We start from the raw sequence: 18,448 nt of genomic DNA, 5'->3' as shown, positions 1-18,448 counted from the left end.
TATATGAAAAGCCTAGTGTACTGCATTTGTTGCCATTGTTAACAAGTGCTACAGTTAGATACTCTAAGCAATGCCTCAACAACATAAGAATGAGATTTGGGGGGAATAGTTACTTTCAGCTAGAAATTATACCGGTAGTTCTCTCCTCTATGCTTTAGATAGGAGCCCCACTGCAGCCAGCAACTGATACCTGAATCCAGTATTGCTCCTCGCCAGATTCATGACAGCATCAGAAATGAGTACCTCCAGATCTTCAATAGTTCACACTTCAATGGTACAGCTTCAGAAAGACTGAGGAGGAATTAGAACGGTCTAGCAATCTTACCTCCTAAGTGAATCCTCCTCTGAACTTTCCTCAGGCATTTCCTGGTTTAAGGCGTCCTGTGATACATTCCCAGGTCTATTTGAAGCAGATTGGCTGTAAACTCTTTCCCAGTGCCCCGTCTCCTGGTTAAAGACCACTCCCACGGTCCTTTCCTCTGGCGGATTTGAAGATCTTCCCGGTGGTAGTCTGCTAGAGGGAGAAGTTCTACTTTCCATTCTCTCGGAAGGTGGTAGCTGGCTACTGCTGGATGGCACACCTTCAAATGTGCTTTGGACCTGCCCTGGTGCATATCTAGGTGTACTTCTTTCCCAGCGAAGTGTGTCATTGTTAAAAGTCAGCAGGTTGTGACAGGCTCGACAGCGGTTCAGGTGCCCCCGTGACAAATTGGAATTGTTTTCACTGCTATGTGGGGTCTGTTGATGAGAAGGACCAGGTCTATCAGGCTCGATGTTGTTATTAAGCATCTCCTGGGCTTGATGTGACTGACTGGGTTCACCACCTATCCCCTGATCTAGCTCCTGAAGCCTATCATATTCCAAGAAGAACCGCCTCAAGTCACACTGAAACTCATTGCGAATGCTGGTTGGATTGCTTGGACCAGCATTGCTAGTGCTTTCAGCTTCAGCACTAGGAGCTGGAAAACCCCTCCCTTCTGTAGCTGAAGTATATACAGAGGACTGGGAGCTTCCTTCCTGCTGTCTCAGTACCGACAACAAGCTCACTGAAGAGGCACTGGTTCTAGGAGGAGGCATACCTTCCAACTCAGAGCGAGGGCCCATATTCAACACTGTTCGAGTCCACTCAGAACCCTCCAACCCAGAGGCCATCTCTCTTGTAGACTGGTGAAATCTGGACGAGTGGCCAGACAAAGGCCCACTAAGGGATCTACGAGTGGGGCCGAGGCTAAGGTTGCGCAGGGTGTTGCCCGCAGTACTGCTTTGTACAGTGCTGAAAGCAGATGGTCGGTTAAGGAGTCCCTGCTCCTGCTGTGCTGTAGTTGCCTGCTCCTGGGGCTGGTAAGGCTCCATTTGCACAGAAGAAAAGGAAGTGCCAGTGGACCCAGAGGATGTGGAAGGGGTGTTGTCCTGGGACGGAAAAAGAGAAGGAAGTCTTGCACTAGAACATCGCCTGCAAAGGCACAGCACCCCCAGATGTTGGCAACATTTTACTGAGGGGAAATTGACAGGCTCACTGAGGCCATTATAGGCAGATGCTCTAGAGGCTTCACTAGCTGGAGGTGGTGGTGGTGGAGGTGGAGGTGGTGGTGGTGGAGGAGGAGGGAGAGGAGGAGGAGGGGAGGGAGTAGCCGAGTCTTGCATGGCGTTTTGCTCTCCCACCTGGATACCAGAAGAACGTGAGGACAGCATATGCAGGAAGTTATGAAGGAGTGGTGTGCGTCTCACAGGCTGAGATTGGAGGATGGAACGCTGACGATAGTGTGGCATTTCAGTACTATCCACAGGTATTTCCACCTCTTCGTCATTCTGCAGAAGAAAGTGCAAGTGATCAATTACCCTGTATCAAAATAAGATGATGCGAAAACAGGATGCACTTTGCCACAAGCAAAGCAGAGACTCTGCCCTTGGGCAGGACAAAGTTACTGAGGGACACTATTACTATTATTTTTAACTATTCAGGTCCAGGAAAGAAACACAAAAGTAACTCATGTTGTTACAGTTAACTCCAACAATGGCAATTCTGCCAAAGGTGGACCACAACTTCATTTTATACAAAGAGAAGCTAGCCTTTTTTGGCCTGAGGGTCACATTCACCCTCAGTCAACCCTCCTGAAACCATATACCTGTAGTGTATATGCACATGTGTGTACATACATACATACATACATACATACATACACACACAGAGAGAGAGAGAGAGATCTCTCCTTCCTCAATTGCTCTGTGCAGATCAGCTGAGGATATCCTGTCTCTGCTCCAATGATCAAGTTGATGATCAGGGAAAAAATGATTTATATCCCCATTCAGGGACTGGATCTGCCCACCTCAGAGCTACGCCTATTTTTTTCTTTTTTAAAAAAAAAGCTGCCACCAAAATTGGTGGGGGTGCTGTTGGCAGCTACAAGAGCCAGGTTATCAGCTCATGAGCCTGGGAGACACCACACTCCAATACAGTCTATATGATTTTTAAAAAAAAAAAACACACACAACCCTGCTTTTATTGCAAACTGAACCAAACAGAAGCCAAGAAGCTGCTTGAGATCTGCCTGAAGGGGGAAGTAGTTGAAAGAGTTAAATTGATCGCCTCAAGGAATATGATGTCACAAGTTATATGTATAGGACATGACCTTGGGCAATATGACCTAGTCAGACATCAGTACCATAAGGTACCCCCTTCCAGATTCTCTCTGAACAAGCAATAGGTACTATTTTAAGACCTGAGAGAGAAAGCAGAAGATTGTCAAGGGAGAGGGCACCATATTAGTCTTACACAGTTCACAGGAGTGAAGCGCTAATGCAGCTCATAAACTTCATCACAGACAAGGAGGCTTTGGGCTGACCAGTATGGATAGCTACAACAGCAAAGCAATCAGCAGCACAGCAAGGCCAAGTATTCTTGAAACTTTCTGAACTTTGGGTATGAATAAGCATTTATTCTGTTGTACTATATCCCAGCCTTTTTTCTTTCCTTAGGAAGCTGAGACCAAATTACCACATGGTTTTCTATTCAGTTGTCACCAGATACATACATATTTCAAATTAACCTTCTACATCGAATACACCTAGACCATTCATATTCAGTCAGTTTAAAAACAGCAAATACCCACTGTCTATTTAATAAGACACAGAACTCTAACCCAGGAAACACCAGTTATATGCGTAATAACTGAATAAAACAGTTACCTGTTGATTGGAAGGGTTAACAATTGCTGTGAGTAAATAATGCCCAAGAGGATCGAACCGAACTAGTCTGAAACAAAGAAGAAAGGTTTAATTTTAACAGAACAAGCTGTTCCATCAAATAGTTCTATCGAGAAGGACTTCTTGCATTTCTGTAGCGTGCCACAATGTAAAGAAACACCAAGTTTCAGATTCACAAATAACAGGGAGTGGGAGATGTCCATCCATCCCTGAAGTGTACCCAAATCCCACAATGGCTAAACACTGCCATGCATGTGAATGAGAAAGCACTGTACACAATTTAGTAAAATGAACATTCAAATAACAGGAACTGCTAAGGAAGAAGACTGCATGGTAGATTGAGGAAGCTGAATGGCCACAGAAGCATGTGAGCTTGCCATGTTTCAGACTTCACGGTATATTGTTTTTAGAAAGAAAAGAAAACAACTGACTGGTTTTATATCTCCATATCTGAGCAAGAAATCTGAAGAGAAGGCTAAGAAAACAGGAATCTGAGCACCGTATCCCAAGGCCCAAACAGCAAGATCTCTGCACATTGCTTTGTTAAATTCTTGTTCATGAATTCCAATTTAAGAGTAAACTCTTCCAAGTCCAAAAAAGAAGTACCTCCAGAATGAAGTGTTATACATACTACAAAATTTCAAGAAAAGAAAATTTTACTTCCCAAGATATAAACTTGCTTTATGGTGCTTTAGCTTAATTATTTAAGTCTTACGCATGGTAGATACAGCACTTTAGCCCAATATATTGTCATTATAAGCTCATGTTTCCTGTAAATAGTGTTGAGTATATTAGCAAAGAATTAACCTTCCATTCGCTTTCCAGGACCATTCTAAGGTCTATGGATAGGTATACACATTTAAGTAAATAAATAAATAAATAAACAAATTACTTACTTACTTACTTACTTACTTACTTACTTACTTACTTACTTCATGGCTACCTTTTACTCCTAACTGCAATTTCTCACTACCAAAACTTCAAAACAGATATGACAATTAGCTTCTCTTCCTCTAATGAGTCATTAATCTATTTTTTCTTCCTGCTCAACAAAGGCCAAGCACCACTATGCTTTATAGTTAACAAGAAACTACAGTGGGGAAATCTAGCATTAACCTTACTTAGATTGCCTAGAACTTGTCCTTTGTTAAGACAACCCATAGTAGCAGCCTCCAAAAGAGCAACCACATGTCTACCTGTCTGCATCATTTTGCACTCCCTCATAACCCCCCACTCTCTAACAGTACAGAGCTGCTTCTAGTCATCTACAGTTATTTTCTGTTAACTTTATAGGCTGCATGACCAAGTCACACAATGCAATCTGACACTGTCTGCCTGAGATATAAAAGTTGGGCTAAGCTAGCTCTGACTACCAAGAGATCCTGAAATAGTAGTAACAACTGGAAAATGTCTTCCTATGTCTGGATTTTAAACAGATTATTCATGCTCTGGTATACATTCTAACAATAAGTACCACAATCTCTGTCCTACATGATTCTAAGTAAAACGTTCAATGAATCCCATATTACTGCCGAATTGTCTGGTAACAAATGAAATGCTATACTGTAGTTGTATGAAAAATGTACCTACACAATGAAAAACTGTAACAGGTGAGACTGTAAAAAATGACAGATTTCTCTGCTCAAGTAAAACTCTGGATAACTAGTCTCTTGCTGCTCCATAATAAATGCATTGGTAACAGCAACTACCAGGGATATTCTATGGCAGGTTTTATAAATACGCCAAATTGGGTGTAATTAACCCCACAAGTTTGTCCCACTATTTGTCTGGAAAAATATTTGCTTTTGTCCATCATGTGTATACCCCAAGCCTTCCTATAACAAGAGCACATGGCAGCTAAAAACACAAAATACGTTTAGAATACATTAACAGAATAAAACTATCAATTAAAACCATATCAAATCACAGCAGCAGAATACTCTAATACTTGTCCTGTAACATCAGAGTTAGCTTATACTGTATAATTTTCCTTATAGATTATTGTAATACATTATATGTGGTGCTGCCTTTGAAGGCTTGCTGGAAACTGCCATTGGTACAGAATACAGTGGTACCTCGGGTTGCGGGCTCAATCCGTTTCGGGGTGCCGTTCGCACCCCGAAAAGTATGCAGCCTGAACAGTGATTCCAAGCACGTGCAAAGCGCGCAGAACACTTCTGTGCATGCACGAAGCGTGCAGAACGCTTCTGCACATGCGCGCGCGGTGGAACCCGGAAGTAAACACTTCCGGGGCCACATGGTTCTTAACTCGAAAGCACGCAACCCGCAGCGTACTCAACCCGAGGTATGATTGTATGGCTGAAAGAGTACTAACTAGGATTATATTACACAAGGACTTCATCATCTTCACTGACTCCTAGTCCAATTCCAGTTCCAATTATCTGTTTTGAGCTTATTATTTTAATGCTACTTCTTAGAATTAGAAACATAGTAAACAGATAAATAAATATGATCTCAGGAGTCTATAGGGCCAGGCCTACTTGACTTGAGCAGTTAAACCACACTGTGTGCCTTCAAGACCATACTTTCATCTTCTGGTTTACTAGTGAACCCTGGAGTGCAATTAAGAGTTTTCCAAGCTGTCTCCTGTGTCATAGGGTTTTGGTTTTTTTTCCCATTTCTGGCTAAAACTATGCCCCAAGCAATTACCTTGAGGATTTCTCCTAAAGATTGTTCCCTCTTATCTTCCTCTCATGCAGAAGGATTACTCACCGGACTCTCTCCATTTCACTGGCTGTTTTCACAACTGCAAAAGGCTCTCGGCGACTCCAGTCCCAGAAGTGGATCTCATTGGCTGTTGCAATTAGCAGGAGCTGGGCCGTTGGATGGAAAGCCAAAGATGCTATGGCATTGTTGCTATCTGTAAACCAGCTCTCACTTCCACCCTGGGAGCAAACCAATCTATGGTCAATGGTATTGAAACACAGTAATTCGAAATAGGATCCCATATAGACTATATGGTGACCTAGATTTATATCACAAGCATCATCGCATGTGCTTCCATTTTATATCACCCCCAACTGCATAGCCAAATTTTAAAGACCTTTGCCTCACTAATTATAGGAAAATCATTATATACTGTTTGTATAGGCTGTCTGAGACTCACTGAATATTCCAGAGTAATTAAAAGAATTTGATTATGTAGAAACATTTCAGCCCTTCAACATTAGTATGGATAAAGGTCATGACACATTACAGTACTACATAGAGAAAGCATTTTTAAATTCTCGAAACCTACAGTAATCTTTCACTGAAATGTCATAGGTCATCCAAAGGCTTTATCATTAACTAGCAAAGATATCTGCTACAGCTTGCCAATAAGGCTCTCAACTGGCAGAGTTGGCATTTCATGATCAGAAAATAAAACAAATCCGTAACAGTAAGGTAAACAGGTGATATTTGAAGGGATGGGACCATATATTTGGGTTTATCCCTATTACCAGAGTAGTATGAGAAAATGCTACAGTGAAGAAGGTCCCACACCAGTGTGGCAATGCATGGATTAGCCTGGCATAGAATGAGGTAAAGAGCATTAAAAGGAACTTACGTGCAAATCCCAGATTCTAACCTCTCCATCAAGGCACCCTGAAGCAATAAGCCCTGGAATGGTAGGATGAAAGGTTACACACCATGGTGTGCGACGATGCCCAACTAGAGAGTGAACACATTTGCCCGTTTTCACCTCAGTGATGTAAATATTGTGATTCACATGAGTAGAAGCCATAAGGGTCCTGGGGAAATTAAAAAGCAACATAAAAGAAGGGGAGGGAGGGTGGGAAGAGAAGGTTGTTTAGCAAGTATTTTTGGATGCAGAAACAGAAGAGAAAAATATGAACCTGTACAGATATGCCTCATTGGCTGTCAAGCCCAACACCCAAACCACTAAGACATCACAGCTCCAAGACCAACTTTCTAAAAATAAGTCAATGGTACTTCAATCTAACCAGCCTCACAGCACACATCCTTGAGTTTTAGAAAGCTTACGTAAGATAAAAGTTAATAATTATATTTCCAAGATTAACAGGTAAGAGAATAGTTACCAGTTATTAATTAAAGTACATTTTTGTCATTCTAATATAGTAAATACTCCAAAAAGACTTAAACATTATTCAAGAATAGCAGAGTGGTAAACTTAGCTTTATTTTTTAACTGTTCAAATGCTCATAAAATGATAGGTTCTCCAAATTGTGCTTTCTACCTTAATATCTATACCATACCATTCCTATAGGGTGAGTCACTCAAAAATTTCAAACATCACTTCTTTCTGACATACACTGCAACAATCTTGCTTGTGGTACATTTGGACAGTGGCCAGGCCCTAAGCTCTCTTGTATATGAAAGCCAATTCCTGGTTCTCGTCTGTCACACTCTAGAAAAAGGGTAATCAATGTAATGCTCTCCAAATGTTCCTGGACTCCAAACTACCATTAGTCTCAACCAGCATAGCTGATAGTCAGGGATATTAGGAACAACCTCAAGGACACCATGGTGATTACCCCTGCTCTGGTGTGACCAATTATGCAAACAGGGATGGAATAAGTTTTCTTTGGCTCTGCCTTGCATACTGTTCTATGAAACAAAAAGCAAAAAGCCTACAATGACATTTGAGAGGGTGGAGGAGCAAAAGCTGTATTCACTAAAGGAAAATTGATACTACCACAGTAGGAGAAAAAACCTGCACAGGGCTCTCAAGGTCTTAGCATCTTCCCTGTAGGGTCCCTGAACCAACCAACACAACAAGCATTTAACCAGTTTATATGAACATCTCCTGCTACCAAGTTCTTTGCAAGTCTACATTCTGTCATTATCACAGTTCAAAAAGAGTATTCCATGTACACAAGTAGTTTCAAATAATCAAAAGAGTGAGCAGCACTTGGTATAGTGAAGCTGGAAGACTCTTTGGAAGCTCTCACTGGTATGCTGAGGAACATTTCTCTTCACATATCTTCCTAACAGATAGAATAATTAAAAGGGAACAGAAAATAAATAAAAAGAGAACAGAAAATATATACATAGATGTGTACCTGTCTGGACTGAATGCCAGCAGAAAGGTGGAGCGTGGACTGTCTGGCAGCTCAACCTTCTGAAAGTCAAGAGCACAAAACATTTTCTGAGCTCAAAGTATCAGTGAAGTATACCAGTACCCCTCCCTCTATTGAAATCTGGCAGAAGAAATGATACTTCTGTACAAATGTTCCAAGAGCATTGAAGAGTTATAAAAAATTTAAAAGGTTCTATCCATTTATTCAGAATCTGGCACATACCAGATAAAAATATTTAATTCAAATTCAGAAACCTAAGAAGTGTATATAACTCAAATTACCCACAGGCAGAAGTGTCATACACAGCCTGAAGCTCCATGGTTAAGAACTTGCTTGGTATGCCTAACTATCCCAGATCACTGCATGTCCAGGTAGGACTGAGTAAGATCCACATAGGGAACCCTTAAGTATTCTCAGTGTAGACAATGCTGAGCTAGATGAACCAATGTTCTAATTTTGTGCGAGGCAGCTTCCTAAGTTCAATTGACTTGTGAGTGCATCATAAAGAGCTTTACCTTGCCCTCCCATTTCATCCAACGGGTTTTGTCTTCTACCAACTCCTGCAGAAGACGCTGTGCTCCCAAAGCTTGTGTGCCCCGTTCTCGGCCCCAAAGGATTCGAACAGCATTCTTCTCTGGTACAACCTTCATGGCTTTTACTGTCTCAGTGCAGGGGAATGAGTCACCGAGAGACACCAGATCACAAGTGCCAAAAATCTACACAAGTGCCATCCACTCCTTGCAAGGCTGTCCTCATGGAAATCTAGATAGTGAATATATATTTCAAGGAACCCGTCAGAAGTTTCCAAGAGGTCAATACAAATTGGTATCTCTCTCTGTAATTGTTAACATTCCATCCCCACCAAAATAGCATTACTATTATCATCATCAGATTCTCCAGAGAGACCACTGTAATTGCAGCACATTCAAGACAGATCTTCCTCAGGTTGCAGAATGATGGGCTCAGGTCCAGCATTTTCATGCCAAATCTAACACATAGTAGATGGCCTGTGAAGTCTTACAAGAAAAACTTTGCGTGGTTGGAGATTTAACAAACAGCAAGTCACTCTCTTATTAGCTATGGTTCACTGAACACCTGATTCATGTTCATTTCACTACATGGATACTCTTGTCAAGCATTTTTAAATAACTCTTCGTAAGAATTGATTTGTGGCAATTTCATTTTCAAATGTATTTTGTAGTATTTAGAATAAAAGTATTTTCCAGTCAAGACAGTTTCAGCTTTTTTAAAAAAAATCTTTGAGCAAGATAGAGCACAAACGTTTACTGCTGCTAAATCACTTCCTGTCATCATAGAACTCACCATATGAATTATGTCATAGGCAGAATTACCGTGTTTCTCCGAAAATAAGCCATACCCCAAAAATAAGCCATAGTGATAGGCAGTTTAACCTTGTAGGTTAACTGTACCATACCGGTACTTAATTTAAAAAAAAAAAAGACATCCCCTGAAAATAAGCCACCGTGTGTTTTTTTGAGGAAAAATAAATATAAGGTGGTGTCTTATTTTTGGAGAAACACGGTAAGTTACCTAACCCAAATCACATAGCAAATACACCACCGAGGTTGGATCTGAATATATTTTCAGGTCAAGCACACTATCAACTGGATTTATGAAAGCTGGTCTCATCAAATACTACAAACTAACAAGGCATAATATGAAACTAGGGAGTTCTCATTACAAATTTTACTTTATTGAGAACAACTTCCAGACTGCTGACCCAAGACAACAGCTGCTTACCAAGACAGATATTTTTAATCAATCGCAAGGAAAGAAACTTTCCTTACTAAGGAAAGTTAACAGAGAGAGTTCTCAGGGGAATTTTCTTGAGGAATTGCTTTGCTCACCAGTGTAATAAATCAAGTTTACATAAAGTTAATGTGCATACATTTGATTAACTTTCATAATCCATTCTGAGTGCAATCTGAGAGTGATGTGGTTTTTCTTTCTTTCTGTATGACTGGCACCAGGGGTGATGGTGCTCTGAATGGGTGGAACACCTAGGCTTAATTTGTTTCAAACACTGATGTTTTTAATTTTTAAAACAATTACACAACTGTATGATCACATGGGTAAAGCCAATCATCTTTAAGATTTAATCTAACTAAACCTTTTACAAAGAAAATACGAATACCATTATGCAGAAGACTTATGTGTTTGTTCTACCCTCAACCATTTACAACTGCACTTCCTCATGTCCTGTTTCCATTCCTTGTGCAAACTGGGAACAGAGAAAACTCCCCCTTCACACTTGGAGTCGCTCACACTTTATCTTTCCACATCAACCTCTTTGGGAATCTGATCTGGCATGAGAGTGTGCCCTGGACATTCCAAGGGATATCCCATCACTATTATACATTGGTTTCACTCATCAATATTCTGAAAGAATGCTAGATATCTACCAGGTGATGTTTATCAGATTTTGGAAAAGTGTTTCTACTGCTTTCAACTCCAAGTACATACAGAATAATTCTAGCAATCGTGTGAAAGCCTGTTTAATCAATACATAATAAATGAATGCAGATGCCAGTTGCCAACCAAAACACCAGAGACCTCCTCTGAGGAGGAAGCATGGGATGTCATGGAACAACCCAGTACTTAATATTTAATACTTGGGAGAACTTGAAAAAAAATCCAAAGTGCCTCAGCTCATGAATATCTTGCCTGGAACCCAAAATAATCCACCCAACCACATAATGAGCCCTGCCTTGATCTCTAAGTTAGGTCCATTTTATGCCTTTATTGACATACTTTTGGTACCAAGTAAACACTTTCCTTTTCCACCAGGCTTTTGATGGTGCAAATCAAGGCTCCCACACACCTGGGAAATACAAATTAAGGATAGGTTAACAGAAGCACATGGAAGAGCCTTGGCTCACTTGAGAGCATAAGACTCCAATTCATATCATGCATGTTTCCAATGCTCTTCATGTGCAACTTACCCAATTAGCCCACATTTATTTAGTGAACAAAGGTAGGAAAGGGGAAATCAATGTTGCTGTAAACTGAATCACAAAGCATACAATGAATCAGAACTATAGCAAAAAAAAAAGGTTTAGGGAGCCACCAAACACACAAAGTATCATCTATAGCTGTGGTAACCAAGATGGTGCCCTCCATATGTTGTGGACTACAACTGCCATTAGTCCCAGCTAGCATGCCCAAAGGTGGGAAACAATGGGAGTTGCAGTTCACAACATCTGGAGAGCACCATGTTGGCTACCCCTGCTCTGCAGGAAACATTCAGCAAGCAGTAATCTTAATATCTTTTGCTGTTTGTTTGTTGTTGTTTAGTCGTTTAGTCGTGTTTGTTGTTGTTTAGTCATTTAGTCGTGTTTGTTGTTGTTTAGTCGTTTAGTCGTGTCTGACTCTAATCCAAGCCTCTTTCACTAATAGACAGGAGTAGTCAATGTGATGCCCTCCATTTGTTTTTGAACTATACTTTCATCAACCTTGACCATTAGCCATGCTGGCTGAGGCCAATGGGAACTGGAGCCCAGAACACCTGGAGAGCACCACATTGGCTATCCCTATTTCAAAACTTAAATCCTATGTCTTTCTACTTCATTTGTTTCATGTAATCCATGAACTTGTTCAACAAAGAAAGAGCAAGGCCAACATGAAATCTGAACAGTCAACCAAAAACACTGGCATGGGTTGCATGGCTGCACTTCTAACCACATTTAATAGGAAGTATGAGTCATTGAGGGTAATGAGGCTTACCTCTCAGTAAATGTGTTTAGAATTGTGTTGCACATGTCTCATACATCCATATCTCAGAGCACATTGTAGTATCTATATTAGTATCAGGTCAAAAGTGGCAGTTTACACAAGGTTAAATCCAAGACACTGGTCACAATACAGCATTCATCAGCTATATAAACGGCTATAAGGGGGGGGGGGCAGAACAAGGATGACTTGGCAAGGCAGTATTGCACTGAGAAATTGCTAACCTCCACACACCCTGACAGCATTTACTGTACCCAATAAATCCTTGCCATAAAAATCAAAAGCTGCCCCACAAGGTGCCAAATTCCTACTGGAAAGTTGTCCTTTTATTCTTATAGCCACTTTTAGAACACAGGGAGAAGCAACCTATGAAACACACCAAATGTCCCCTAATAACAGAAAATAAACCATCAAATTACAAGAGAGAGTGAAGATCCCTATCCAAATTTACTATTACCGGTATTTAGAATACTTCAATCCCCATTCTATATTCCCAAGATGCTCCCTGAGATGCTCTCAAAGTGGCTTACAGAAATAAAAACTACACAGTATCTGCATGGAACCAGAATTATTTAGGCAACATTTTCTGCTTGCATCCTTGCTCTTTCATGATGTCATACCAGGAACAGCCCTCACTAAAATCTTGAGGCAAAGGAGCATGGCCAAGCAGCTGGCTCTTGCTCATTCCATGATGGAAGCAGTATTTTCTTGCTACCAGTTGCCAGGCAGCAGGTCCTTTGAGGCAAAGTAGTAGAGGTGAGCAGCTGGAACTCACTCAGCCCCATGATGAAGGCCAGTTGTCCCCTGCTAGCAGTTGGTACTTCCAAGGCAATTGTGTCCTCAAAGGTCCTCTAAAGTTAAATAAGGGGCTGAGCACCTCAATTTCACTCAACCAAATGGAAGAAACTGCAAATTTTAAACAATAAAATTCCAGCAACATTTCATTGTCCTGCCATGCATAACACAATTCTTTTATCAGAACAGGCTTGTTGCCATAACTCTATAATGCAATGAAGTTCATTTCTTATTTTGAAGCTATAACTTACTGTTTTAACATCCAAAGCAGCAGGCCAGTATTAGGATAAACTACCAATAGCCAAAACACGTCCCAGTAGTTTCACACAGATTGCAACAGCATCTGCTTTCTTGTTTTCCTCAAAGACTTCTTACAACATTCTGTGAGCAACTGGATTAGCTAATGAAAGCATATCACATTTAGAGTCCTATAGCCCTTCAGTAATAAAAGTACGAGAATAAGAACATGAATTGTAAATGGCTCTAGAGATATTAAGCAGAAGGTAACCATTAATTTACAGTGATGAACAGAGGTGTGCACCTTAAAACTCTGAACCAGACCTTTTTCTTATTAACCAACATTAGATCTGCTCTAACCCAAATTTCCAAAAACAAAGTACAGTGGTACCTCATGTTGCGAACAGGATCCATTCCAGCAGCCCGTTCACAACATGAAAAGGCTGCAACATGAAGCGCCGAATCTGGATGCGCGTGCCGCAATGCAGCGCTTCTGCGCATGCGCAAAGCTCAATTTAGCACTTCTGCGCATGCGCACAGGTCACAGACGCACCAAACCTGGAAGTAACTCGTTCTGGGACTTCCGGGTTCGGTGCGTCCATAACCTGAAAAGACACAACATGAAGCTGACGTATCCTGAGGTATGACTGTAGTAGTAGGGTCATTTTGAGGGGGGGTTGGGGGTGTATGGTAACACTTTTGCCTCTCTGGTAACTCTTGCCTATTTTGCTACATTTTAAATATGTTGTAAGTTGCTTACTTTGGTTAGTAGGTGGGGTGTAAATACTCCAAATGAATGAATGAGTGAATGAATGAATCGTAACCTGCAAAAGCATCTGAACAGTAAAATTGTGCATTAATGGCATTTTGTATGAAAATAATTAGCAGAGTTTCAAAGAAATGCAAGTCTAGAAGTATACAGTGGTACCTCTGGTTATGAACTTAATTCGTTCTGGAGGTCCGTTCTTAACTTGAAACCATTCTTAACCTGAGGTACCACTTTAACTAATGAGGCCTCCTGCTGCCACCGCCGCACGATTTCTATTCTCATCCTGAGGTAAAGTTCTTAACCCAAGGTACTACTTCCGGGTTAGTGTGTAACCCGAAGTGTTTGTAACCCAAGGTTACAAACTTTTCTCTGTACTGAGAAAAGTTCCAGGACCAACTACTATTGCTTAATGGATGACCCAAGGTACAGCTGCTGCACTTGGATCCTCCCTCTGCCCCTGCTCAGCAACAAGTCCTAGAGTCCTGGGAAAGAGAATAATAAGCATGAAACCAGACAGAGGACCAATCACTTGCCAACCATGAGAGTAAGATGCCATTCTATTATTTGTTTGTTTATTTGTTTGTCATGATTCCTCCAAAGGAGCTCAGGGTGATGTACAAACATATATCCATCATAACACAAACAGTAAAAACGTACCACTAAAACAATTATTAACTCATTAAAACACTGGTTCCAGTACTGTTGCCAAAGGTTAAACATTTAAACTACAAAAGCCTAGATGAATAAAAATGTCTTTAAATGACGTCTGAAAACCAAAGTGGGAGTGATAGGCATACCTATGGGGGGTAATTCAGATCCCACTATGGAGAAGGCCCTTCTACAGATCCTTGCTCCCCAAATCCTGATGGGGGACTGCAATAGCCTCCCATTGCTAATCTTAAGGATCAAGTTGGCAGGAAAGGGAGGTTTGGGTCCTAAGCTGTTTAAGACTTTGCAAACCATTACTAATAACTTGAATTAGGCCCAGTGGCACACAAACCACCAGTGCAGTTTTTAGGATTGGTTATACATGATTCAATCTTGCTGCCCTAAATAGAAACATGGGAGCTGCATTCTGCAGGATGAAAGGAAAGAATGAAGTGTTTCGAAGAAGCAGCCCTAATGCAATTATACTCCATTATTTTATATAAGCCACCTTGAAAATCCTTCTAGATCGAAACGTGGAATAAAAACTATTTTTTAATAAACTGTTCACAGCACTGAGAATAGGCAGCAAAATGGCAGATTTCTGTATGTATGTGCACACAAGTGTTCAAATTCCCTAATATACTTTATTAGTAACATCTGAGGAAATTTTGGCGGCTCCTCTCAAACAGGCACCTAGCCTCTGTCATCCATGTTTTTGTAACCTATTTGGATTGCTGCCAGGAACTCTACACAGGACTGCCTCCTGTTTGAAAGATGCAGATGGTGTAAGAGCCAACCGTTCACCTTATAAAGAACATATTATGCCTGTTTTATCAGCTGCACTATCTGCCTATTTGCTTCCAGGCCCAATTTAAAGTGCTGGTTCTCATTTTTAAAGCAGTTAACAGCTTGGATCCTACATACCAGTGAAAGTTCCTTCCTCCATATAAACCTCCCCATCTCTACTTTCCCAACCTGCCCAACCTGCTGGGGAGACTCTGTTCCATGTCCCTTTTTTTTCTTGCACACGTGTGAAATAGAAAGGCATGGATCCAGGTCTTCTCCACTGTACCATTCAGTCTATGAAATACCCGTCTAACAATAGTCTCTATGGCCCCTACTTTGATGACTGTTCACAGGCAGTGATTATTTAAGAAGGTGCTTTTGATGGGCTAAAATAGCAGCAGCTGTAGATCAGTTCTTGAGCTAATTTACTTTCAGCAGCTGCTTTACATGTCTTTAATATCTTGTTACATTGGTTGGTTTTAACCAATGTTTTATTATAGTTTCTGAATTGTGGACGCTACTGCAGTTGAAGCAGATGCTGGAGATGAGTGAACAATGAAACAATCAAAGCCTCTGGCAGGGTGGGAGTTAGGTTAGTTCCAGTACCACTTCTTGCAAGTGTCTCAACTCTAGAGAAAAAGGGAGGAGTCATATTCCCACATATGAGAATGTTTTCAAAAGGCCTTTGTATTAAAAAGCTGGAGGGCTGCAACTAATTGTCCCATTTCAGTTCATACAATCCATGCATCTGTTTCCATGTAATAAATACCATGTCATAATAGACAAGTTTTATTTCTGTGGAACCACATGCAACGTCTCTGCTGCTGTTTGGCACTCTCATTTTGAGAAACAATTTCCTACCAAACTGTGAAGTACAATAAGTCTTCTCTTATCAGCTAAGTCTAGGCCTGGTCAATTTTGAGTATTCTGAGAGAAAATCAATGTTGCAATAGCGAAAGCTAGTTTTAAAATGTGCCCCGATGTTCCTGCTGTGGATGCACGTTTGGATGCACATTCACATCATTATAGTCTGAAATACCATCTTCTCTTCAGAGACAAAACTCAGGGGAAACTTGGTCTTACCATTTGCTATAGATGTTTGCTGAATCACTAGGATTTGGTAATGTTACTAAACTCCCCCCCCCATACACACACACACACACTTGCCAAATAATTTTCTCCCCTACTCCCCAAATAAGTTTTTCAACATTTGAAAAACTGATTTTGCTTTATTTATTTTTAATAGGGACTACACAAGTTGAATGAGTTATATATAGTACTTTTTTTAAAGGGGAGGAAAGTGCTTAAAGTCAGGCTCAAGCCAATAGAGAAAACTCGAAAATCAAGAAACAATGCATTTCTTTTTAAGTCTGAACGCTGATGCTCACATGGTTAAAAAAGGAGAATCTTTTTTTTAATCTACAAAGAATGAATGCAGAAAAAGCCAGCTCCTATACTCAAAGGGGATACTTACCATGAAGTTTCTCAAGCCTAAAATTTCTGTTAACTGAATGTCAATTGATCAGACTGTCCAGTTGTTTACAATGCAACTCAATACATAAAAGATCAAAGAACAGTTCTAAGATTTTTCTTACCAAAACAAAGGAAAAGTAGATCCACAGATGATAGAACTTGGCAGGTTTGGAACTAGTGCATTCCTGAATGACAATCTGAAGAAGACATGAAGGGGGGTAAGTAAGTTTGGGTTATACTTCAGTGGCAAAAATGATGAAGGCAAAATGAAAAAGAGGTAATAAAAAGATCATTCTAGTAAGCACACTTTTAATAGCATTTTGCTGAGTTGGGTTAAGGCAACAGAACACAGACTGGAACTTGTCAACTCAGAAAGAATATTCTGAGACAAGGTCTTGTGAAAACTATATATTATAAAACGTAAGACTGTATACACATTACATTGTTAGACTGCAGTAATACTACACAATGGCCCAGTTCACCCATCACCCTAAAACCATATTTTAAACTAACAATGTTGTAATGTAATGTGAATGAGTAATGTGCTGGTGCACACTGTTCAGAAGTGTCCACAGCATCCATCCCCACTCCTGTTGCATTGAAAATGAAACAAGACAGAGCTTAGCTTGTTGTGTTGTCCAAACCCAGGCTCACAGTTTGCTTCTCTCCAAACCAAAGTGGTAACCAAAGTTGTTCTTGGCTGTATTTATTTGTTTGAAGAGAAATAACCATAAGCTCAGGTTCAAATACTGTATGACAAAATAGACTCCTGCTGATTTCATCTGCAACATGACAGAAATGGGAAAAGAGCACTGTAGGATTTTTTGTGCAGCACAATCCAGCACATGCAGCCATTGTTTGTTTTAAAATATGGTTTAATGACACTCAAACTGCACAAGTGTGGCAGTTTATTTATTGCAGTCAACTTCAGCAACTTCAATCCTAAAAAAAGCTCAACAACTTTGGTTGGCCCTCACACATGTTCACTTCATCAAATCCGGCCCTCTTTGAAAAAAGTTTGGGCACCCCAATCTAAAGGACTGTAGCAGTAGGAAACCCTAAACAAGGCCCTCCAAAATATTGTCACCTCTGCAAAAGGGGCCTCTCATAAGTACTAAGTCAAGAGCACTATAGTGCTATTTGACAATTTCACATTAAATAAAACTTTCCATGTCCTTTTTTGTAATGATTTTTTGCTCATCCTTTTGAATCTATCTGTACACCTGCTTATGTTTCAAAGTTAAGGTTATAATACTGTAGATATGTCTTTGTTTAATTTCTTTTTTTAAGAACCCAGGCTTTTTAGCCATTCAGTCTTACTGGAGCTTCACCAAGCAACAGTCCAATCCTATGTAAGGTTACTCACAAGTAAATCCTACTGAATTTAGTGGCACTTCCTTCAGCCTTAAAGGAAGTTCAACATAAGTTTTCCCACCCAAATTCCCTTAGAAGGCCAGCTATATAGCCACCCTTCAAAAATTTCAATCCTCTAGCTTTTACAACTGTGCATATACAGATAAACATTCTTAAAACTGTATTAAAATGCAATTATAGTTCAGTTTCATTTGCTTTATAAGGGGACTAGCAACACCAGTAGCTTTCACTATTCATCAATCTGTTTTAATCTATTTCTAATGCAGTATGCCACCTTGGGAGCATCTGATGAAAAGGTAGATATTAAATCTAATAATAATAATAATAATAATAATAATAATAATAATAA

The 18,448-nt window shown here is 40.3% G+C and overlaps 1 protein-coding gene across 6 annotated transcripts in view; it reads right to left on the bottom strand.

The window, feature by feature from the left end:
• AMBRA1 (autophagy and beclin 1 regulator 1) overlaps positions 1-18,448 on the bottom strand; it is a 148,257-nt gene that overhangs the window by 126,928 nt on the left and 2,881 nt on the right. For 2 of the 6 annotated variants that reach the window (XM_035115335.2, XM_035115345.2), the window contains exons 2-8: positions 16,848-16,922; positions 8,783-9,029; positions 8,250-8,308; positions 6,773-6,956; positions 5,938-6,110; positions 3,187-3,253; positions 326-1,809 (exon numbers count right to left, since the gene is read on the bottom strand). In XM_035115335.2, coding sequence (XP_034971226.1) covers positions 326-1,809; positions 3,187-3,253; positions 5,938-6,110; positions 6,773-6,956; positions 8,250-8,308; positions 8,783-8,917 — 2,102 coding nt within the window. In that variant the 5' untranslated portion in view covers positions 8,918-9,029; positions 16,848-16,922. The other 4 variants (XM_035115359.2, XM_035115325.2, XM_060274522.1 and 1 more) reach the window with 4 other exon arrangements.

The sequence above is a fragment of the Zootoca vivipara genome, chromosome 1 (genome assembly GCF_963506605.1).
Source record: "Zootoca vivipara chromosome 1, rZooViv1.1, whole genome shotgun sequence".
Taxonomy (NCBI): Eukaryota; Metazoa; Chordata; class Lepidosauria; order Squamata; family Lacertidae; genus Zootoca; species Zootoca vivipara.
This window is presented reverse-complemented; position numbering and strand designations above follow the sequence as displayed.